The sequence below is a fragment of the Macrotis lagotis genome, chromosome 3 (genome assembly GCF_037893015.1).
Source record: "Macrotis lagotis isolate mMagLag1 chromosome 3, bilby.v1.9.chrom.fasta, whole genome shotgun sequence".
In the NCBI taxonomy this organism is placed as follows: Eukaryota; Metazoa; Chordata; class Mammalia; order Peramelemorphia; family Peramelidae; genus Macrotis; species Macrotis lagotis.
The window spans coordinates 232,451,451-232,473,369 of NC_133660.1; the positions used below are offsets into that span (position 1 = coordinate 232,451,451).

The 21,919-nt window shown below is 35.3% G+C and overlaps 1 protein-coding gene across 2 annotated transcripts in view; it reads left to right on the forward strand.

Annotated features, from left to right (window-relative positions):
* Positions 1-21,919, forward strand: part of UEVLD (UEV and lactate/malate dehyrogenase domains) — a 74,223-nt gene that overhangs the window by 13,625 nt on the left and 38,679 nt on the right. For both annotated transcript variants that reach the window (XM_074230146.1, XM_074230145.1), the window contains exons 3-7: positions 2,793-2,858; positions 14,012-14,175; positions 14,914-15,049; positions 15,954-16,063; positions 17,646-17,748. In XM_074230146.1, coding sequence (XP_074086247.1) covers positions 2,793-2,858; positions 14,012-14,175; positions 14,914-15,049; positions 15,954-16,063; positions 17,646-17,748 — 579 coding nt within the window. The remainder of the gene's footprint in view (positions 1-2,792; positions 2,859-14,011; positions 14,176-14,913; positions 15,050-15,953; positions 16,064-17,645; positions 17,749-21,919) is intronic.

The following is a 21,919-nucleotide window of genomic DNA, read 5'->3' on the forward strand; positions in this document are numbered from 1 at the left end:
ATTAGCCATCGTGTTCCAGACTTTAATTTCTGTCTTAATATAATAATAATAATAATGCCCTGACATCTTCTCAGCACCCTGACTCATAATCTAAGTGTCATCCTCAATTTGCTACTCTTTCTCATCTTCATCTCCTCAAAACATCTGTTGAATATACCCTTTCTCTCTTGACACCTATCACCCTGGCGGGGGTCCTCATCGCCTTATCTTGAACTATTACAGTAGTCTTCTGGTGCATTTGTCCACTCAAGTCCCTTCTCCACTCAGTTGTCAAAGTGATCTTCTGAAAATGTAGATCTGACTCATCAACCACCTTTATCTTACCACCAAGATCAAATATAAAATCCTCCATTGGATTTTTCAAGACTTTCATACTCTGATCCTTTACTACTTTTTAAGCTTCATGACACTTTAATTCCTTATCCTCTACAATCCAGTGATATGGGCTCCTTGATAGTCTCAACTCCATTTCAGAACTCTGAACAATTTTCCCTGTCTGCCATTCATGCCTGTAATGTTCTACCTTCTCATTTTTCCCTCCTGGTTTCACTCAGGTGTTAGGTATAATCCAACCTTCTTCAAAAAGTCCTTCCTAACCCCCCTTAATGTGAATGTCTTCCTTGTGAAATTACTTCTAATTTACCCGGTATATATCTTGAATAGACCTTATTTTTGCATATTATCTCTAACATTAAAATGTGAGCTCTTTGAGATCGAGGACTACCTCTGACTTTGTTTCCTCAGCACATGGTACAGTGTCTACCATGTGTACAATGTTTAATAAATACTTCTTGACTAAAATGATAATAAATCTTAAAATTTCTTTACAATTGTGGAACATCAAACTGCTTGATTAAAATGTTTACTGAAAAATTTCCCACTTATTATTTACTCCTTAAAATTCTATTTTTGTCCCTGAAATAACATTTATAAATAACAGCATATATTTTCATTTATATATTTAACTTAGCCGTTTATTCAAGCAAGTCATTTTTATTTTTGTTTATATGGCATTTCATTGCAGTAATATGTGTCATCTCAACTTCCTCTTAACATTCATTCCAGATTTTTCTGTCATCTACCGATTATCAAGGCTTCCCACTAATTAAGACTTAAGCAACCCTAGCAATTTATTTCTCAATCAGATATAGATTCTTTTTATTGCTTAAATTATTCACAGTGACACCTAAAAAATTTATAATTTCTCATAATTTCATCTGTCTTACTGTTTTTCTATAGAACCTCAGAGTATTGTATAATATTTACACAGTTAAATAAGGGAAGATATTCAAATACTTTGTTTCCATATAAGAAAATAATTTATATACATGTAAGAAAAATAGGATATCTACAAGAGAAGAATTCAGAGAAACTCACCATGCCCTGCTTCTTAATAATGAATGCAATTCTGGGCTAAGGGAAACCTTGTAAAAGTCTTATTTTCCTTAGAGCCGACTTCATTGAAATGGACCCATAACTGACCCCAAGAAGATGGTTTAATTATTAAAATAACAAAAGTACTTCAGTTAAGACAGTTTAATGATAGACGTTGAGATAAAATTGTTATAAGAAAGCTTTAATATTATTGACTGTAAGTGAAAGTCAATTATGTGCACCAGCAAGAACCAGTAGATTTAAGCTTTTAAAATAATAAACTTCAACCCCCAAAACTCATTGAAAAAGCTAAAAAAAGAAACCTGAATTACCATTGAATAGAGAGACAATAAGATTGGTTTTGAGGGTCATCAGTTTAAATAATCTGTGACTCTCAAGTATTTGTCACAGTTGTGGAGTGAATTATTTGTTTATGGTATGAGGCCCTTGGAGAGACCAGAAGACTGAAAGTGCTGACTTTTGATAGCAACACTAGGATGAATACTTGTGATAATACAAACCTGTTTAAAGTTCTCCCACCACAATGTGGTAGAATATGGCTGACAGTATGAAATTCTCACCCATTGAACTAATTTTCCACCTACAATTTGGATAATTCTGTTTAGATGAATAATAGCAACTTATCCACATTTTTATTGACTCCTAAACCACAGTCTTTTTTTAAAAAAAAATTTATTTTCAATTATTATTAAAGATTTCATTTATTTTGAGTTTTACAATTTTTCCCCTAATCTTACTTCCCTCCCCCCACCCCCCACAGAAGGTAATTTGTCAGTCTTTACATTGTTTCCATGGTATACGCTGATCCAAATTGAGTGTGATGAGAGAGAAATCATATCCTTAAGGAAGAAACATAAAGTATAAGAGATAGCAAGATCAGACAATAAGATATCAATTTTTTTCCCTAAATATAAGGTAATAGTCCTTGGTCTTTGTTCAGACTCCACAGTTCATAATCTTTAGATAATTTGTACCTATTTTCTTTTTGTCTTTATTTATTGATAATTTTTAAGTTTATTTTTCCAACTACATGCTAAAATAGTGTTCAACAATTATTTTTTAAAGATTTTATTTATTTAAGGTAATGGGGTTAAGAGTGACTTGCTCAAGGTCACACAACTAGGCAGTTATTAAATGTCTGAGGTTGAATTTGAACTCAGGTGCTCCTGACTCCAGGGCCAGTGCTCTATCCGCTGTGCCATCTAGCTGCCCCCATGATCTTTTTTTTTATAAGGTTTTGTGTTTCACATTTTTCTCCTTTCATTCCTTCCCTCCCCCTTCCCCTTGACAGAAAACCATCTAATATAGATTATACATGTAAAATTATATTAAACATATATCTATATTAATTATCTTCTGCTTATTTTCTGCTTTTAATTTCATGTTTTCTTTTTTAGTTTTCAAAGACAGCTCTCAGAAAGATCTGTTGAATTTTACTGGCACTATTCCTGTGAACTATCAGGGTAAGAGTCACAACCTCTAAAATGGGATGTTCTTTAAGTATCCAAATATTCTTATTGTCATACAAACTTACACAGGTGGGTGTAATACTTTCAGATTTACAAAGCACTTGCAATTCTATTATCTGATTTAATCCTCATGGAAACCTTGCTAGGAAATCAGATGAAGAAATTTAGACTCAGAGATACAACTTGCCCTAAGTCACAGAGCTAGTAAGTAGTAGAATAGGAACTCAAATAAGAGCCTTTTTATGGTCTGGAAAAGACAGCTTAAGATCCAAGTCTAAACTATTTAATTCTCTTCCTCCGTTCTGTATAGCTTAGTAAATGAGGATTTTCTGAAATCAATCAACCTATTTTTGCAGTAAGGTCAGCTTCTTTGGTACTAATTTTAAATAATATATATTTTCAAGGTGCCACAAAAGTTAGAATGTGTTTGTGTGTCTAAGATCTCATAGAAACCAAAAAGAATATGAGTGAGTTCTTCATATTTTCTCCTTCATCTATGTATAAGCCTGAACTTTACCTACTTAGAGGAATAGATTTATTTTCTCTAGTTTTGCAGCAGTGATCATCCAATTCTTTTTACTCAGGTGCCATTCATTTCTCTGAACTTGTAAGAAATCCTTTCCCTTCCCTCTCCTTTTCTGTGTTTATTGAATAGATTGAAAAGGTATGTGCAAAAGATGGCCCGTCAGGGCTTAGCATTATATTAATGAAGTCTAACCATTCTAGACAGCAATGTGGAATTATGCCCAAAGAACAATAAAACTGATCAATAACAATACTAGGCCTATATTCAGAAGAAAGCATACAAAATGGGAAAAGTCCCACAAATTCCAAAATATTCATGGTAGCCCTCTTTGTAGTAGCAAAGAATTGAAAATTGAGGGGATACCCATCAGTTGGGGAATGACTGAACAAGTTAGGGCTTGTGAATGTTATGGAGAATTATTGTTCTATAAGAAACCATGAATGGTTGGACTCTAGAGAAGCATGAAACAAATTACAGGAACTGATGCTGAGTGAAAGGGAGAAGAATCAAAAGAACATTGTACACATTAATAATAGCATTGTGGGATAATCAACCCTGATGGATGCACCTGCTCTCAGCAGTTCAGAGAGCTAGGACAACTCTGGGAGACCTGTTATTGATAATGCTACCACAGGAAGAAAAACAAAACAAAACAAAAACCCTACAGAATCTGAATGAACACTATGTTTTCTTTTTAAAAATTTCTCTGATGTTTTTCCTTCTTATCTCATGGTTTTCTTTCTTTACTCTTTGTCCTAATTCCTCATAGAGAAAATGACTAATCTGTAAATATGTTAAATACAGATGTATATGTAAAAAATTATATTAGTGATTACAATGATTTTATAGAATTATGGAGAGTATCAAGGTCAGAGGCTGTGAAGTTGATTGTTAATTTTTTATTCCCTTCCAATACTGCATTAGAGAAAACCAATTATTTACTATATAGATACATATATGTGGAATCCATACAATACATATTTCCACATATCAATTTTTTCTCTAGACGTAGATAGCATTTTCTTACTTAAGTCCTTTATAAGTTGACTTGAATGTTCATATTAGTTACAAAAGCTTAGTCATTTACAGTAACTCTTCAAACTATTACTATTATTATATACAATTTTATTTTGTTTTTGCTTATTTCACTCTGTATATTTCATGCAAGTCTTTTTATATTTTCCTAAAATCAACCTCATAATTTCTTACAGCACTGTGGTATTCCATCACAATTATGTATCACAACTTATTTAGCCATTTCCCAGTTCTTTGCCACTACAAACGAGCTACTTTAAATATTATGGAATAAAAATGTTCTTTTCCTTTTTCCCTGATCACCTTAGGAAGCAGACTTAAGAGTGGTATTGCTAGGTCAAAGATTATATACAGTTTTATAATTCCAGATTGCTCTCCAAAATGGTTGGGCCAGATCACAGTTCTACCAACAGATATTAGTGTAAAGTTTTCTTTTCTTTTTTTTAAAGATTTTATTTATTTTGAGTTTTACAATTTTTCCCCTAATCTTACTTCCCTCCCCCCCTCCCACAGAAGGCAATTTTCAAGTCTTTACATTGTTTCCATGGTATACATTGATCCAAATTGAGTATGATGAGACAGAAATCATATCCTTAAAGAAGAGACAAAGTATAAGAGCTAACAAGATCAGACAATAAGATATCAGTTTATTTTTCTAAATTTAGGGTAATAGTCCTTTGTCTTTGTTCAAACTCCACAATTCTTCTTCTGGATACAGATGGTATTCTCCATCGAAGACAGCCCCAGATTTCCCCTGATTGTTGCACTGTTGAAAATGAGCAAGTCCATCACACCCATGTTGCAGTTAGAGTGTACAGTATATTTCTGGTTCTGCTCATCTCACTCAGCATCAGTTCATGCAAATCCAGGTTTCCCTGAATTCCCATCCCTCCTGGTTTCTAATAGAACAATAGTGTTCCATGACATACATATACCACAGTTTGCTAAGCCATTCCCTAATTGAAGGACATTTACTTGATTTCCACTCCTTTGCCACCACAAACAGGGCTGCTATGAATATTTTTGTACAAGTGATGTTTTTACCCTTTTTCATCATCTCTTTAGTGTAAAGTTTTCTAAAAATATTTCTATCACTGTGTTACAGTATGATTTATTTGTAGTCCTGGTGAAATGTAAACCCTCAACAAAAATAGCATATAGTAAAATTCTGTGCCTTTCTGTAGTAGACTACTACATGAATCATGCTGGCTTTGTTATTGTGAGAAAAAAGTGTTTGTAATATTCCTTGCTATCTTCTCTGAGGCATAGTCCTAAGAAAAGTCCTCCCTTATACTAGACCTTGACTTGATAGCAGCCACCTGTATATCCTGAATCTCAGGTGCTGGTGGGAGGATTCCACCAGGATAGGGGAGCAAAGGCAGAAGCTCAACATGACAACAAACTGTTAGTTCTTTGTTTCCCAAAATGAGCCTTTTTTACCCACGAATACACTGACATAATCCTTTTTACTATGCCTGTGCTTACCTCTACACCTTTCCCAGAACATTAGGCATCCCTTGTACCCCTTACCCTATTAGCTGCTTATCCATTAGGAATGAAGTCCACGTGCAATAATTTTGTACTTGCAATGTGAAATTTATCTGTCCCTTATCACTCTGAGTCATGAGTTGTGAAATTCTTTCACTATTCAAACTCTAGCTAATCACTGGTACCCCAAAATGGCATCCTTCTTTTTGAGACATCAGTCTTATTTTATGCATTTAAAAGCACTCTTCTGAGAAGGGTTCCATAGACTTCACTAGGTCTGTGACACATAAAAAATTAAATACCCTTTGCCTAAAAGTTGTTGTTGTTGTTCAGTCGTGAATGACTCTTTGTGACTCCATTTGGGGTTTTCTTGGCAAAGATACTTAGTTGTTTGCTATTTCCTTCTCCAGCTCATTTTATAGAGAAGGAATGAAGCAAAACAGGGCTAAGTGACTTGCCCAAGGTCATGCAGCTCGTACGTGCTGGAAACTGGATTTGTATCTTTCTGATTCCAGGCCTTACAATCTATTCACTGTACCACCTAGCTTCCCTTAGCCTAAATAATATCTGTTTGATGTGGATTAATTTATTTAATTTGCCTTCTTAATACCCAGCTGAGATCAATAGCAGTAAAGGAATAAGAGAAATTATGGAATTAGGGAGAAGGGAAGACAGACCTTAGCAAGGCATTTTGGGAAACCAATAGACAATGTGAGGTTTCTGGATAGAGTAGGAAAATGAAAGGCCATTTGCTCCTCCTCTCAGTCAATATTGACCTTATAAATGGACAGAGCTGGCAGGCATTTTCATAGTAGGATGATAACTCTTGAAACAAATATTTCCTGGGGGTGATGTTCAACCTTGAAGGATTAGCTCATTCCATCAGTGCAATAATTGGGGACAATTTTGGGCTGTCTGCAATGAAGAGTGACATCTGTATCCAGATAAAGAGTCGTGGAGTTTGAACAAAGTTCAAGGACTATTCCCTTTAATTTAGAAAAAAAAAAACCAGACATCTTATTTCTGATCTTGTTATCTCTTAGACTTTTTGTCTCTTCCTTAAGGATATGATTTCTCTCTCATCACACTCAATTTGGATCAATGTATATAACATGGAAACAAAGTAAAGACTGACAGATTACTTTCCATGGGGGGTGGGGGGAGCGAAGTAAGATTGGGGGGAAAAAATTGTAAAACTCAAATAATATCTTTAATTTAAAAAAAGGAAAAGAAAAAATATTTCCCTCTTGCAAGTGGTATGGTACCATCAGATAAGGGTTTGGAGGTTGTAATACACCTGGTGTTATCACTGATTGCTAGCAGCACCCTTCCCAAGAAGAGGGAAATCAGAAATGAACTCACCGGATACATTTCAGGTGATTAGCCAATAGGAGATGAGTTCCGAGCTGTGGAAACTGATGAAAAATATAAGATCTTCAGTGGCCCAAGTCTTATGTGGCCTCCACTTACTTCTGCAATCATGGTAGTGGAATGGTGGAAAAGAAATTGGGAAAGGATCTAGAAATTAGTTTTCAGACTGTTTAAAAATGTTCACTTCTAACCTAGTGACCAATTTGTACTTACCTAAGTTTGCACCCTAAATGTGAAATTAGATCCGTGACTGACAATTTGAAACTCTTCTGGAAGAAATGATAAATGCAACATGAAACATTTTCAGAAGAATCAAAATTGCAGGTGACTCAAAAAGCAGTTGAAAGATGTTATGATAGGTATAGATTGACTGTACCATATTATCAACTTTGACTTACAGATACAATGTGATCTTTAACCCTAATGGAACAGTCTTAACCCTAAAAACTGATACATTTGATTGGAGAGGAATTGGTTTTATAGGAAAGAGATATTGTGCAAGCATAAGTATCACACTAGTGTTCAGGAAAAGACCTAGAAGGAAGTTCTTCATTGAGGGGTAGATATTCCTTGTGGGATCTGTGTAAAGACTTGAACAAAAATAACATGCAATAAGCTGCATGAATTAGTTGTAATTATCACCTGGGAGGGCATATCTGTATGAACCAGATCAGGAATTTATTGAAACTTTGAAGAAATTATCAAGTCCAATTTGTTGAGGCTGTAGAACTGAAACTAGGGCATTAAAGAACAGAGTTTTGTCCCAGGGTGCTGATATGTAACATGGTTGCCTTTTTGTTCTCTTTAAGCCAGTCATGCCCAAGTGACAAGATCATAGCTTTAGATCTAATAAGGACCCATCATGTGATAAAGTGGGTAGAGCCAGGTTTAGCATCAGAAAGGCCCAGGTTCACTTCCTCCTCTGCCATATTCTGCCTGTGTAATATTGGGCAAGTCCTTTAATAATAGATTAGCTCCCCTCTAATTTTTTTCAGACAAGTTTCATAACAGGCATGTATCTATAATGGGTAGAGGGCGTTCCTACACTGATAAATGTTCATTTCTCACCTAGTTACCCATCTGTTGCTGCTAAATCTCTATGTATTTAGCTAGCGAATACATCCTGGATAAAGGTCTAGGAAGAGATACTGAGTAGAGGATAATCAGGAGAGAGAAATGAGAGGAAAAGAAAACTATAAAGGAAATGATAGCCAGAGGGAGAATGAAGGTGATCAACACTCTCTCAAGTCACTGGACATATCCTGTGACTGACTTGTATTTATTTGGGTACATGGCTCATTCCCCTGATACATTATAAAATTCTAATGGATAGAGAACTAAGAAGACTTGGGTTTAAATTCACCCTCTTGACATATACAACCTTCTCATTGCTAGTCTAGACATCTGTCTTTAGACTTTATAAAGTCAGAGAGAAGGTGCAGACTTATATGAATAGAAGACTGTTTCTCACCTAGGAGTTTTCTATACCAGTAAAATCACAAATCTAATTTCTATCCCTCCCCTAGTACTCTGTACACTATCATGTTCTTAGTAAATTCTTATAAATCATAGTTTGCTGAATTTAATTGAATTTTGTTTAAAGTTCTATAAATTCAAAATAGAGGATTTTAAATTTTATATTAATATTCATTTGAACTTTTTAACTTGAGAAATGTACCCATCTATGAGATTGATTGATTAATAACTTGATCCAACTATATACATTATAGACAATGTGGTAGAACCTCTGCTGTGAGGTATGCTGAGTCTTTTTCAAGGCAGTGTTTATCCTATGATGTCCACCCTATTCACTCAGTTCCCATCTATGGTGATTCTAAGAAATTGTAAACCTGTGTAAATCTTCTGGATAGGAGAGCTATACCAGGTTTAAATTGTCTACCCATGCATGTGAAGACCTCCCCTTGGTGGAATGGAGGGAGAATGATTTGTTCCAGTAGTTATGAAAATGATTGAAACTGGCACTGTGGTGTATATAGTGCTTGGTTAGACATTGAGAACACCAAGGTCATCCACTGCATCCTGAGCTATCATCCATCATAGTTGACCATCTCACAATGTTGTTAATGTGTACCATATTTTTTTTGGTTCTGCTCACTTATAGCAGCATCAGTTCACACAAGTTTTTTTTAAAAAAAAATATTTTATTTATTTTTCCAACTACATACAATGGTAGTTTTTACCAATCTTTTTTTTGCAAAGTTTTGAGTTTTACATTTTTTTCCCTCCCCTAATCTGATATAGGCTCTACATTTATAGCCATGATAAATATAGATTTCTGTTGTGAGAGAAGAATCAGATCCTAATGGAAGAAAGAAAAGAAAGGAAAAAATGACAATGCTTAAGACAACTTTTAAAAATTGAAGATAATAAGCTTTGATCTTCATTTAAATTCTATAGTTCCTTCTCTCAATATGGATGGTATTTTCCATCACATATCTTTTAAAATTGCCTTTGATTTATTGTACACTGGAATGAACAAGTTCATCAAGGTTGATCATCACCCATGTTGTTATTAGTATATATAATGTTCTTCTGGTTCTGCTTATTTCAATCAGCATAATTTCATACAAGTCTTTTCTAGCCTTTTCTGAAGTTCTGCCCCTCATGATTTCTTATAGAATATGATGTGTTCCATCATATACATATACCACCATTTGTTCAGTCATTCCCCAATTGTTGAGAATCCCCTCAATTTCCAATTCTTTGCCACTATAAAAAGACCTGATATGAATGTAAGATTTTTACTGTTTTTCATGATTTCTTCAGAATACACACCTAGTAGTGGTATTGCTGGATTGAAGGGTATGCACAGTTCCAAAATGCTCACCAGAAAGCTTGGATCAGTTCACAACTCCACCAATGCATTAGTGTCCCAGTTTTCCCACATCCCCTCCAGAATTTTTCTTTCTAGTCAGATTGGCCAATCTGAGAGGAATGAGATGGTACCTCAGAGTTGTTTTAATTTGCATTTTCTCTCATCAATAATGATTTAGAGCAATTTTTCATATGACTGTAGATAACTTTCATTTCTTCTAAGAATCATGCAAATCTTTCCATGCTTTTCTAACATTTGTTCTAATATATATATATATATATATATATATATATACATATGTATACATACATGCATACATACTTTTATTTTCTGGAGTGGCCACAGTGATGGGGAGTGTCAGCAAGACTAGTATAGGTTTCACAATCAAAGCTAATAAAGTCAACAAACTTGTATGCCTCCCAAAAGAAGTAAATAACAACGCCATTGCCACTTATAAAAAAGTGCCATGCTACTGTCATCAATATATATTCCCACCATGACAAACCCTGCTGAAATAAAAACAAGTGATAAAGATCTGGAGATTTTCATCATCAATGTGCTAAAAGATGATAAACTTCTAATTCTGGGTGACTTTATTGCCAGTGTAGGCCCAAAGTATCAGACTTGACAGAGAGTCTTTGGGAAGAATGGAGTTGGAAACAGCAGCAACAATAGCAACTTACTGTTAAAGACTTGTATGTCTTATGATCTTCTCAGAATCAACATTGTCTTCTCTTACCTAAATGAAGTAAAACTTCATGGTTGTACCTTTTCAATGAACATTGGCATTCAATAGACTATGTCATTGTAAAGAACAGAGACAGACAGTATGCGTGAGGTGGTGTGTGGCACAGAGCCCTGGATCATTCATAGACATTTTCTCCAAGCTAAACATTCACATTTAAATAAAAAGAGTGGCCCCAAAGCAAAATGACTCTCAGAAGACTTATCGTCAATAGATTTGAACTCTTCTCTCTGCATGAACAATTTATTGCTAACTTGGAAGGAAAACTGAGCTAATGCCAGGTTAGCAAGAGTGGAACAGAATAGGAGTTGGCAACTTTTAAAGATTTGGTGTACACTGCTGCATTTATTCATCTGGGTCAAAGCACTTATAAACAGCAGAATTGATTTGACAAAAATGATAGAGAAATTCAGAAGCTGATAAATGAAAAATGAGAACTCTATAAACTCTAGGATTAGTTCTTCTATCTCTAAAAAGGCAGAGTTTGACTCCATCAAAAGTGAAGTGTGAAGCATAGAAATATGCAGAATTCTTGACTTAGTAAGAAAACTGATAAAAATTATTTTATGCTGATAGTAACAATCCATAGTGCTTTTAAATTGCCCCAAAGTCTGTTTTTGGACTAAACACTTATGGTACATCTCAATATTCAGTGAGGATGGATTCACATTGTTTAGTGATAAAGACATAATCCTGGAGAATTAGTTGAAAGCTTCTATAGTGTTCTCAACAGATCATCATCAGCCAATGCTGAAGCCACTGACTCAGATTGAAGTCAGTCCCTCTCTAGCTGAACTTCCAATTGAAGAAAAGGTTGTGAATGCCATTAGATTTCTCTCATGTGGCAAAATGCCGATTCTATTCCAGTTCAGCTTTCAGGTCAGAAGGTCCACTATTCATACAGATGCTAATCCAAATTTTCCAGGTTATATGGCAAGAGGAGATTATTTCTCAGAAGTTCAAGGATGTCTCCATTGTCCATCTTGGTAAAGAAAAAGGAGATAGATTGTCCTGTGTTGATGATAGTGATGTTTGTCCTTCATTCTCAGGAGACCCTGACATCAGGGAGGTGCTGCCATGACAATCACGTGAATTAGATGTGAGGAGAGGCTGTAAGTCACCAGCCTCACTTTGTCTTCCAGAGTCATCTGGGTTCAGTGGCCAGATATAAATCAGGATGACTGGAGATGGCCCTGGATGTGAGGCAGTCAGGTTTAAGTGACTTGCCCAAGGTCACATAGTTAAGGAAGTATTAAGTGTCTGATTCCAACTCAGAACCTCCTGACGCCAGGACTGGTACTCAATCCACTTTACCACCTAGCTTGCCATGATTGTCCTGTGACAATCATGAGGGATGGAAAGGTATCTTTCTTTTGGTCATTGCTACCAAGATTCTTGTTGAGTCCTCCTAAATCGGCTGTTCCTTCACCTGGAAGATGGTTATCCACCAGAGAGCCAGTGGTTTCAGAAAGGTCCAAGGAATGTTGACATCGTGCTTGTGGCCCCACAATGCCAGCAGCAGAACAGAGGTCTTTACACAACATTCATTGGTCAGACCAAGGCTTTTGATGCTGTCCATCATAAGCACCCTTGAAAGATCATGACATTTTTTTGCTGGGAGAAATTCATCAGTGTTGAAGCCAGTTCCATGATGGCATGCTTACATGGGTTCTGGATAATGGACCATGCTCTCAGGCTCTCCCAGTCATTAACAGAGTGAATTGGGCCCGTGTGCTTGTTCCTGTGCTTTTTAACATGATGTTCTCAGTGATATTGTCAGATCCTTCAGCATGGACAAAAACAAAGTCAGCTACTACACTGATGGATGGCAAATTATTTTGTGGAGTGACAACACCATAAACCTAGACTAAAGGCAAAGGAGAGTTGAATTATGACTTTTTGTTCATTCAGTGCAACTCTGAGACTGAGATAAAAAATATAGATCAATTCTTTGCTGCTTGTGCTAATTTTGGCCTGACAATTAGCACCAAGAAAACAGTTTCTTACCAGCCAGCACCACACTCCATGTGAGAACAAACAGTTACAGCAAATGGAGACATTTTGAATGCTGTGGATAAGTTCACTTACCTTGACAGTGTACTTTCCAAGGATGTACTCATGGATGGTGAGGTTGATGCACACGTGGCCAGAGCTAGCTCGCTCAGTTTTTGGGAGGCTCTGAAAGAAAGCATGGGAGAGAAGAGGTATTAGACTGACTACCAAACCAAACCACTCCTATAGTCTTTATTTTAGAATGAAAAGAGAAAAAGTAATGGAGGTTTACTCAATTAAAAAAGTCTTGGGTGGCTAGGTGGCGCAGTGGATAGAGTACAGGCCTTGGAGTCAGGAGTACCTGGGTTCAAATCCGACTTCAGACACTTAATAATTACCTAGCCGTGTGGCCTTGCGCAAGCCACTTAACCCCATTGCCTTGAAAAATCTAAAAAAAAAAAGTCTTGCACAGGAAAATCAATTGCAGGTGAGAACATCACTAATGTAAGAATTATTGACTGAATCAAGTGACCTGGAATCTAGTTCTAACCCTGTAGTTACTGACTTGCTGTGACCTTGAGTGAGTCAGCTTTCCTGGCTCTCATTGTCCTCATTTAAAATTTGGGTTTTAGACTTACCTCTAGTATGAGAGAGGACTAAATCTAAAGTTCTCTAAGTCTAAGCTGGTATACCCAAATGTCATAAAGCTTGCCTCCATTTCAATTTATTTATTTTTAGAAGTGTTTACTAAAGTCCTTTGGGGAATATTTTCACTATAGAAACTTATCTACAATTTTATGATGGAAGTAAATTTTAAATTTCATTTTCTAAATCTAATATAACTTCTCCTAAGTTATACATTCCACTTTACAAATATGATTAACTTCTCCCCCATGTCTGCCCTTTGAAATCCCTCCCTTCAAGATGCAGCTTAGCTACCATCTTCCCCATTAGACCTTTCCCAATCCTTTTCTCAAAAGCAGATTTCTTATATCCTTCTGTTTGAATTTGTAGATTTCTACTTTGGGACTTGATTGACAGGAATGAATTTTTTCTAGCAAGTTAGTCCTGGCATCTACAGTATATCAGCTCCAATTTGTATTTTGTTATTTTTTAAAGATGAATTTGTCATCAATTTTATTTTTCTTAAATAGGTAATACATATAATATACCAATTCGTTTGTGGATTTTGGATTCTCACCCTTTTACACCCCCCATTTGCTTCTTGAAGCCAACTCCAAATATGGGAATCTCAGTGGGAAAACACGTGGATGCTCAGGGAAGAATTTATCTGCCCTATCTACAAAACTGGAGTCATGTAAGATCACTTAGTTTTTGTTTTTAAAATTTTTGCTTTTTTTTAAATATTTCTCTTCCATTGCAGACAATGAAAGTGCCACATTTTTCTCTAGCTATAATGGTCAAATAGTTTGCTTTTTTTGAAAAAAATACTTTGAAACCGGGAATGGGTGAAGACTTACTATTATGACATTTTACAGAAAGGATAAATTAATATTAAACATGCTATAGATTCTGCTGACAATAAAATTTATCAGACTCACTAAGAATAATTAGGTTAAATTTTTGTGACATAAACTTACTAGATGGAAGATTCTTTCAACCATGATTTGCTTTTTAATGTATTACTTTTTACCTAACTTAGTGTGTGAGTAAATATTTGGGCAAAGTTTCAAAATTTATAATTAGTAGTGTGCTAGTTTTAGGTAGGAAAGATCCCCATATTGTCATATATAAGTTGCCATTTTAATGTTAAAAAAATCTTCCTCATTGGTATTGAATTACAGAGCAGTTTCATTAATTTCTGGACCCTTCCCATCCTAAATTTAAATATTTGAAAGTCCAAGAACTTCTCTGAGCTCTGACATGGTTCTCTAAGTTATTTGAGACTTCTACTTATTTAAATATAAAAATTCATGTTGATTTTAAATTTCTAGTCTGTGTTTCCCTATGATAGGCTGTTACTGACTTTGATAATACATTCTTATCACAATTAGGTCTTAAGATGGTAACCATTCTCCTTATGTTTGTTTCCTAGCCTAAATCAGTCATCACTGGGTTAATCAATGAAATGATTATCAAGTTTCAAGAGGAGCTTCCTCTGTATTCCTTATCTTCTGCTGATGAAGCTCAGCAGGTAGAATTGCTAGCCTATATTTCAAAGATAACTCAAGGTTTGTATTCTTGTTAGAGATCAGAATGCTGTTGGAACTTTAAAACCATTACTATCATTCTTTTTCTTTCCTTCATATTTTTAATTAAATGTCATTGTGTGTCATGTCTGTATAAGTAATATCAGATAATGTTCATATATATAATTGCACATAAACATTTCTTATCATGATTAGTTTTTGTTTTTAAAATTTTTGCTTTTTTTTTTTTAATATTTCTCTTCCATTGCAGACAATGAAAGTGCCACATTTTTCTCTAGCTATAATGGTCAAATAGTTTGCTTTTTTTGAAAAAAATACTTTGAAACCAGGAATGGGTGAAGACTTACTATTACTAGTTACTACTACTTACTAGAAAAAGTGGTCTTTTGTACTTGGAAGCATAGCAGTACTTGTATCAAAAAACTATCACACATTTTTAAAGTTTTATAAGCCACCATTATATAACTATACCACTGGTATATTGACACTTTTCCTTTGGATGAGCTGACAAATTTTTTTTGTTTTTTTGTTTTTTGTAAAGTAATGGGATTAAGTGACTTGCCCAATATCACACAGGTGTCTGAGGCAAGATTTGAACTCAGATCCTCCTGACTCCAGGGTGGTGCTCTATCTACCTAGCTGCCCCTATTAAGATTTTTTTTTAATGCACAGAAGGAAGATCAGAAAGAATCAGATAAGGACAGCTTTAAAAATAACAAATTGAATTTATTTTGTATTTAAAAAGAAAAGCAAGCCTGTTCATAATAGAAATTTTCAATTTCAATAAGTAATACTTATTTTCTCTTCTATTCTATATTTGGAGATTCATGTTTGTTAATTCAGAATGATAAAAGAAATTAAAAAGAAATATATCAAAAAATGTATCATTTTAGAATTCTGCTAATAAATTCATCTCTTTTCTTAGGTATTTCAGATATAAATTCAAAAAATCAAGAAAACAAAAGTGTCAACAAAGTTACTGTGGTTGGAGGTGGAGAGCTGGGAATTGCTTGTGTGTTAGCAATTTTAGCAAAGGTACAAAAATTTTATCATAATGGTTACTGATGTCATTCTTGACTATGTTAACAGTTTCTGGTATATTTTTGTTTAGATTCATATATTTGGTATGAAAAAAAAAGTTTCAATTTGTCTTACAAATTAGCCTCTTTTTCCCTTAAAATAGATTTAGTAAGTTGATTAAAAACAGCTGAAAGCTTTCATCAGCAATGTTGCACAGTTAGCAGATAGTCATTAAATATGCTTTTAACAATGTCCTCATTATAATCAAAAGAAAAACTGCAACTGATTTAGTCAAATAGATTCTTTTGTGTCTTTTGTGAATCATTTGACTTTTATTGAGCTTGCCAATCTAATATCATCCTTCTCCCTTAGTTTTAATTTATTTTAGCCCTTTCTGAAATTAGCATTTTAGAAAATGCTGGCTTTGTTTTTGGATATGGCTCCTTTTTCTTTTTGGTTGTACATAGGCCTCCCTTTGTGCGTTGTCTCAGCTGTTTCCTTAATTAAAATTCCTTGACACTGTTAACCCTGACTTGAAATATAGTATACAGATAAGTTGTATTTATCATAGAAGTCATGTCCCTTTCACTATTTTTTCTCTTTGTAAAATTGTGTTCAGACAGGTTAAAACCATATTCTATATAGAACAGCTTAAAATGTGCATTAAGCTATTTGTCCAATATTAAAGTAAAGGGAATTTCTCAGTCTGAGTACTTGGAGCTGAATCCACTGATTGGTGCTCAACTAACCTGAACAGCCAAAAGAAGCAGATTTGTTCCTCTAGTCCAGACGTGGTTTGTCTGCCTCTCTAGGTTTGTTTGGAGTGCATTGCCCAAGAGCAGCACCTGAGGGCAACTTAAATGTCTCATCTCAATATTAGGGTCCAGTAGAGAGAGGGGAGGAATTTACCTAGGGCAAAATGAGAGGACTCTGGGGGTGTCATAGTCCTGCAGCTGATAGGGTATGTTATGGGAATGAGAAAGCATTCCCTGTTCTAGGACCAAGAGAAGAGGAGGTGATCCAATACTTTCACATTTGTTAAAGAAGTCTCTTTGATCCAAGTAAGGTAGTTGAGTTGAGGCAACTATTTGTGCCTAGACACCAGCCTCACTTTCTCATCCAGAACCATCTAGAACCAGTGGACAATTAGGATGAAGCAATCATGGTTAAGTGACTTGGTCAAGGTCACCCAGATAGGGCAGCTAGGTAGCACAGTAGATTGAGCATCAGCTCTGGAATCAGGATGACCTGAGTTCATATCCAGCCTCGTTCTTTGTAGAGGTAGAGGGCAAGATTACATATACATAGATAAGGCAGTACAAAGTAATTGAAAGCAGAAAAGATTACACTGATGTTACTTGTGAGCCTTGAAGAAAGCTAATAATTCTGACTGCCCATCTGTCCTACCTCTTGAGCTTGGTAGGAACCTACCTCTCATTCTTTCATTCAACAGTCTTTTTTTAAAAAAATTTTCAAAATGGAAATTTTGATTTCAAAAGGTTGATAAAATCTGAGATAAGCAGTACAAATATAGTAGTTCTTTTTCCCTATCATTTTCCTATTTCATTCTTCATGTGATTTTTTTTTTTAAACACAGGGTATTTCAGACAAAGTGGTCCTTTTAGAATTCTCAGAAGGAACAAAAGGAGGAACAATGGACATGGACATTTTTGATCTGCAAAATGTGGAAATCAGCAAAGGTATACAGCTTTTCCCTTTGAGAAAAACTTGCTCTATGTCCATTGCTGTTCAATTTGTAGAATTTTCAAGGAGAAGGTAAACATTTTAGACATTGCTTATTTAGTCTGGGAGATATTATGTGACTTGCCCCAAGTCTCCTAGCAGTTAATGACAGAACTGGAATTAGAGCCTAGTTCTTATTCTCAGCATATTGATTTTTTTTTGATACTGAGTCCTGCCTCTTTGTAAGTGACTTTGACCCTCTAGATGAATCTTCTTGGGGTTTATGTGTATCTAATTGACAGCATTTATCTCTGGTTCAGATACAACTGGGTCATGAGCACCTATTAATACTTCAGGCTATAGCAGCTGTGTTCAAGCTACACTTTGGTGCTGCTTTTGTTGTGTTTACTGGATGATGGAAGTAAGTTAGGTGGAAACATTCAGTTTCCTAGGAGCCAAAAAAAAAACCTATTTACATTTTAGCCAGTGTTAATTTCTTTTTTTTTAATTTAAGGAAATGGGGTTAAGTGACTTGCCCAAGGCCACACAGCTAGGCAATTATTAAATGTCCGGGGCTGGATTTGAACTCAGGTCCTTCTGACTCCAGGGCAGGTGCTCTATCCACTATGCCACCTAGATGCCCCTTTGTTAATTTCATTAAAAAGAAAAAATATTTCTAGAGGTCAATTAAAAAAAAAACTTTGGCCCCTAAAATGTAGTCCCCAACATAGTAAAGTTCTTTGTACATAGTAAGCTTTTAGTAAATAATGAATTAGTAATCTATGTAATTTGAGTCCTTTTTTTTTACCCAATTCCAGCTAATGGAGGAAGTAAAACACAAGTATAGTAGGTGTCAGGGAAAGGTGTGGGTTTTTTTTTTTAGGGTGTTGCTTGGTTTGGAAAGTAAATTTCTTATCAGAACTGCAGGTTAGGAAGTGGCACAATCCTTGCTTATGGTCTGGTAGTGGGAGAATTGGAAAACATCAATGATATGGAGTTATGATGTCAGTTAGGCTTTAGCTTTGTTCCTCTCCTTCATTTTCTTATATGTTCTTTCATAAGGAATTTTTAATCCATTTCTTCACTATTCATTTGACAAACATTTATGAAGTACCTCCAAGGTGTCAGTGCATTGAGCTAGGTGTTATTGGTATTGATGACCTCAAAAAACTTTGAATCTAGTTTATGCAGATAGTTAATACCTTGGCTTTTTCTTGAGACCACTCTTGTTTTTAATCACTCTGTAAAATCCATGTTAATCTCTACTTTATTCATTTTGTTAATTTAACTTTAATGTTTAGCCTTTAATTGTTTCCCTACATCTCTTAAACTACTCCCACTGATAGAATTTGTTTGTGAACTGAAAATCCCTGGTTCTGATTTAAAGGAGACCCACACAATTTTTATGACATTATACTTAAGCTATGTAAAGTTTGATTTTATGGCCTCCCTATGGCAGGGAGCTTGAATTTTTTTATTTCTTCTCAAAATTTATTTACTTATGTATTTAGTTTTCCCATATATATAGAAATACTTTCATTTGTGTAAAGTTTTCTCCCTTCCAACCTTCCCTCCCCCCAGTCTAAAATAGCAAGTAATCTTATTTAGATTATATGTGTACAATAATGTTAACCCAAATTTCCATATTAGCTATGCTTTGAAAGAAAAAATAGGAAAAAAAGGTAAAAAACCACAAAAAAAAGAGAAAAAAGCAATATTTTAAAAAGTGAAAATCATATGCTTTGATCTGCATTCAGACTCCATAGTTCTTTCTCTGGATCTGGATGGCATTTTCCATCACAAGTCTTTTAGAATTGTCTTTGCTGTATTGCTGAGAAGAGCTAACTCTGTCATAGTTGATCATCACACAATGTTGCTATTACTGTATACAATGTTCTCCTGGTTCTGCTCTCTTCACTCAGCATCAGTTCATGTAAGTCTTTCCAGACTTTTCTGAAATTTGCCTGCTAATTATTTCTTATAAAACAATAATATTCTATTATATACATATATCACAACTTCTTCAGCCATTCCTCAATTGATGAGTATTTCCTCAATTTCTAGTTCTTTGCCACCACAAAAAGAACTGCTATGAGTATTCTTGTACACATGTATCTTTTTCTCTTTTTTGTGATCTCTTTGGGATATTGTTGGATCAAAGAGTAGGTACAGTTTTATTGCCCTTTGGGAATAGTTCCAAATTGCTCTCCAGAATGATTGGATCATAACTCTACCAACAGTACATTAATCGGGGAGTGTGAATTTTTAAAGACGACACAAGCCCTGGTTACCCTTCCCAAGACAGAAAAGCTCTTCAAGAAAGGGTAATGTGTTACTGACTAATTTCTGAGAGTGTTTTCAAGGTTATTGGTCCTCTGTGAGGTGTGTGTGTGTGTGAGTGTGTGCCTATGGCAGTTCATTAAGATTAACTACTAGGTACAAGACTATATATTGAGGTGTGAAAGGGTTTTAATCTGCAGTGGTGAAAAAGAATAACCAAAACCGAAATAATTGCTCTTTATTCTGTTGAAGTATACTTCTCTCTAATTTTTCAATACCATATAGAGGTTCTGGATTCTTAAAGGTTATGCTGGGGTAATCAAACTAGAAAGGTTTTGAGAAGCAGTCCAGTGATAGACACATCAAGAAAATCATTTTGACAGCTGTGGAAAAGATAGATTAAATTAGACTGGAATCAGAGAGACTATAAAAAAGCTAATATAGTGAATAAGCATTTAGTAACCAATTGAATGATGAATGGTTTGGTTGAATGGCAGAAGTGTCTTCTCATGCCTCTTCTTTTGAGTTAAGAGTCAGTCATAATTTTACAACATTCATCTTGTCGGTCCCATATGTAAGTACCACAGTTTCTCTAGCACTTCCTTAGATGATGGGCATTTAATTTGTTTCAGATTTTTGCCACTCCAAACAGTGCTGCTATAAATATTTTGGTCTATATGGTGACTTTTGTTTTTGACTTCTTGGGATATATTCTAACAAATGGAATTTGAGTTTATGAGTTTAGAGGTATAAATATTGTAGGTACTCTATGAAAAAATCCAAATTGCTTTTGAGAATGGACTTTTTTGTCTCTACCAACAATGCCTTAAAATGCTGAGCAGGTTATAGTAGATTGCTAACCAGTAAAGGAGGAGTATCCAGGTCTCCCTGCTTTCCTCAGAACATTCCTCTATGTGTGAGGGGTAAGACTCAGTGATTCATAGCCTCATGGATTACTCAAGTCAATTCAACAAGCATATATTCATTGCTGTGCCAGACCCTGTGTTAAATTGGGGATATAAATAATGACCAAGACAAATGCTCTCAAGGAGCTCATAATCTAATGGGGGAAGCAACATTCAGAACAATATATGAACAGGCTAGCCTGGTGGTGATCTTAGAGGACAGGCACAGGATCTGGAAAGACTTCTTGTAGAACATGTTATTTTAGTTGACACTTAAAGTAAACTGAAAAGCTTGACTGAAGTGAAGAGGAAGAGAATTCCCATCATGAGGGCCCGCCAGAGTTTGAGTATGTGGAGTGGCAGAAGTAAGGGTAGAAAGCCTAGAAACTGGCCTGGCTCTGAAAGGATTTAGCACCTGCTTCAGATCTCTAGGAGATGGAGTAGACATTGAGATGGGCCTTGGCATGGAGCACTTGGGAAATGGGCTTGGACGGGGTAGTGAAATCTGCCAAAATCCTGGAAAAATATAGAGAGAAGCAGCTATGGAAAGGGAACAATTTGGGGGGGGGGGTTGGCCTTTCCTTCTTTTCTCTCCAGGGAGACAAGATATCTTTTAATTTGTTAATTAATTTAACACAATGCTTAGAACATAGAGATTATTATTTCATAAAAATTTGTTGACTGAGTGGCTGACTTCCCCAAGCCAACTGGTGGTTTGAGAGGAAGAGAGGAGTCGAGGTCAAATCAGCTGTCCTGAACTGATCTTTGAAGAAACCTCCTTCTAGAAACCTGAGGAATGTTTCTTATGGGTAGGTCCAAGATTACCTGTGTGAAGTAAACATGTCTTTCACATTAACTGTTGCTTCACAATATTTATTAACATAAAATTTGGAAATATGCCATTTGTAGGTTGACTTGGTTATGCGCAGTTTTCTTGATACTGCTTAATAGGAAATATCACCAACTCCAGAAGTAGTATTACAGACTACCAAAAAGAAGTCAC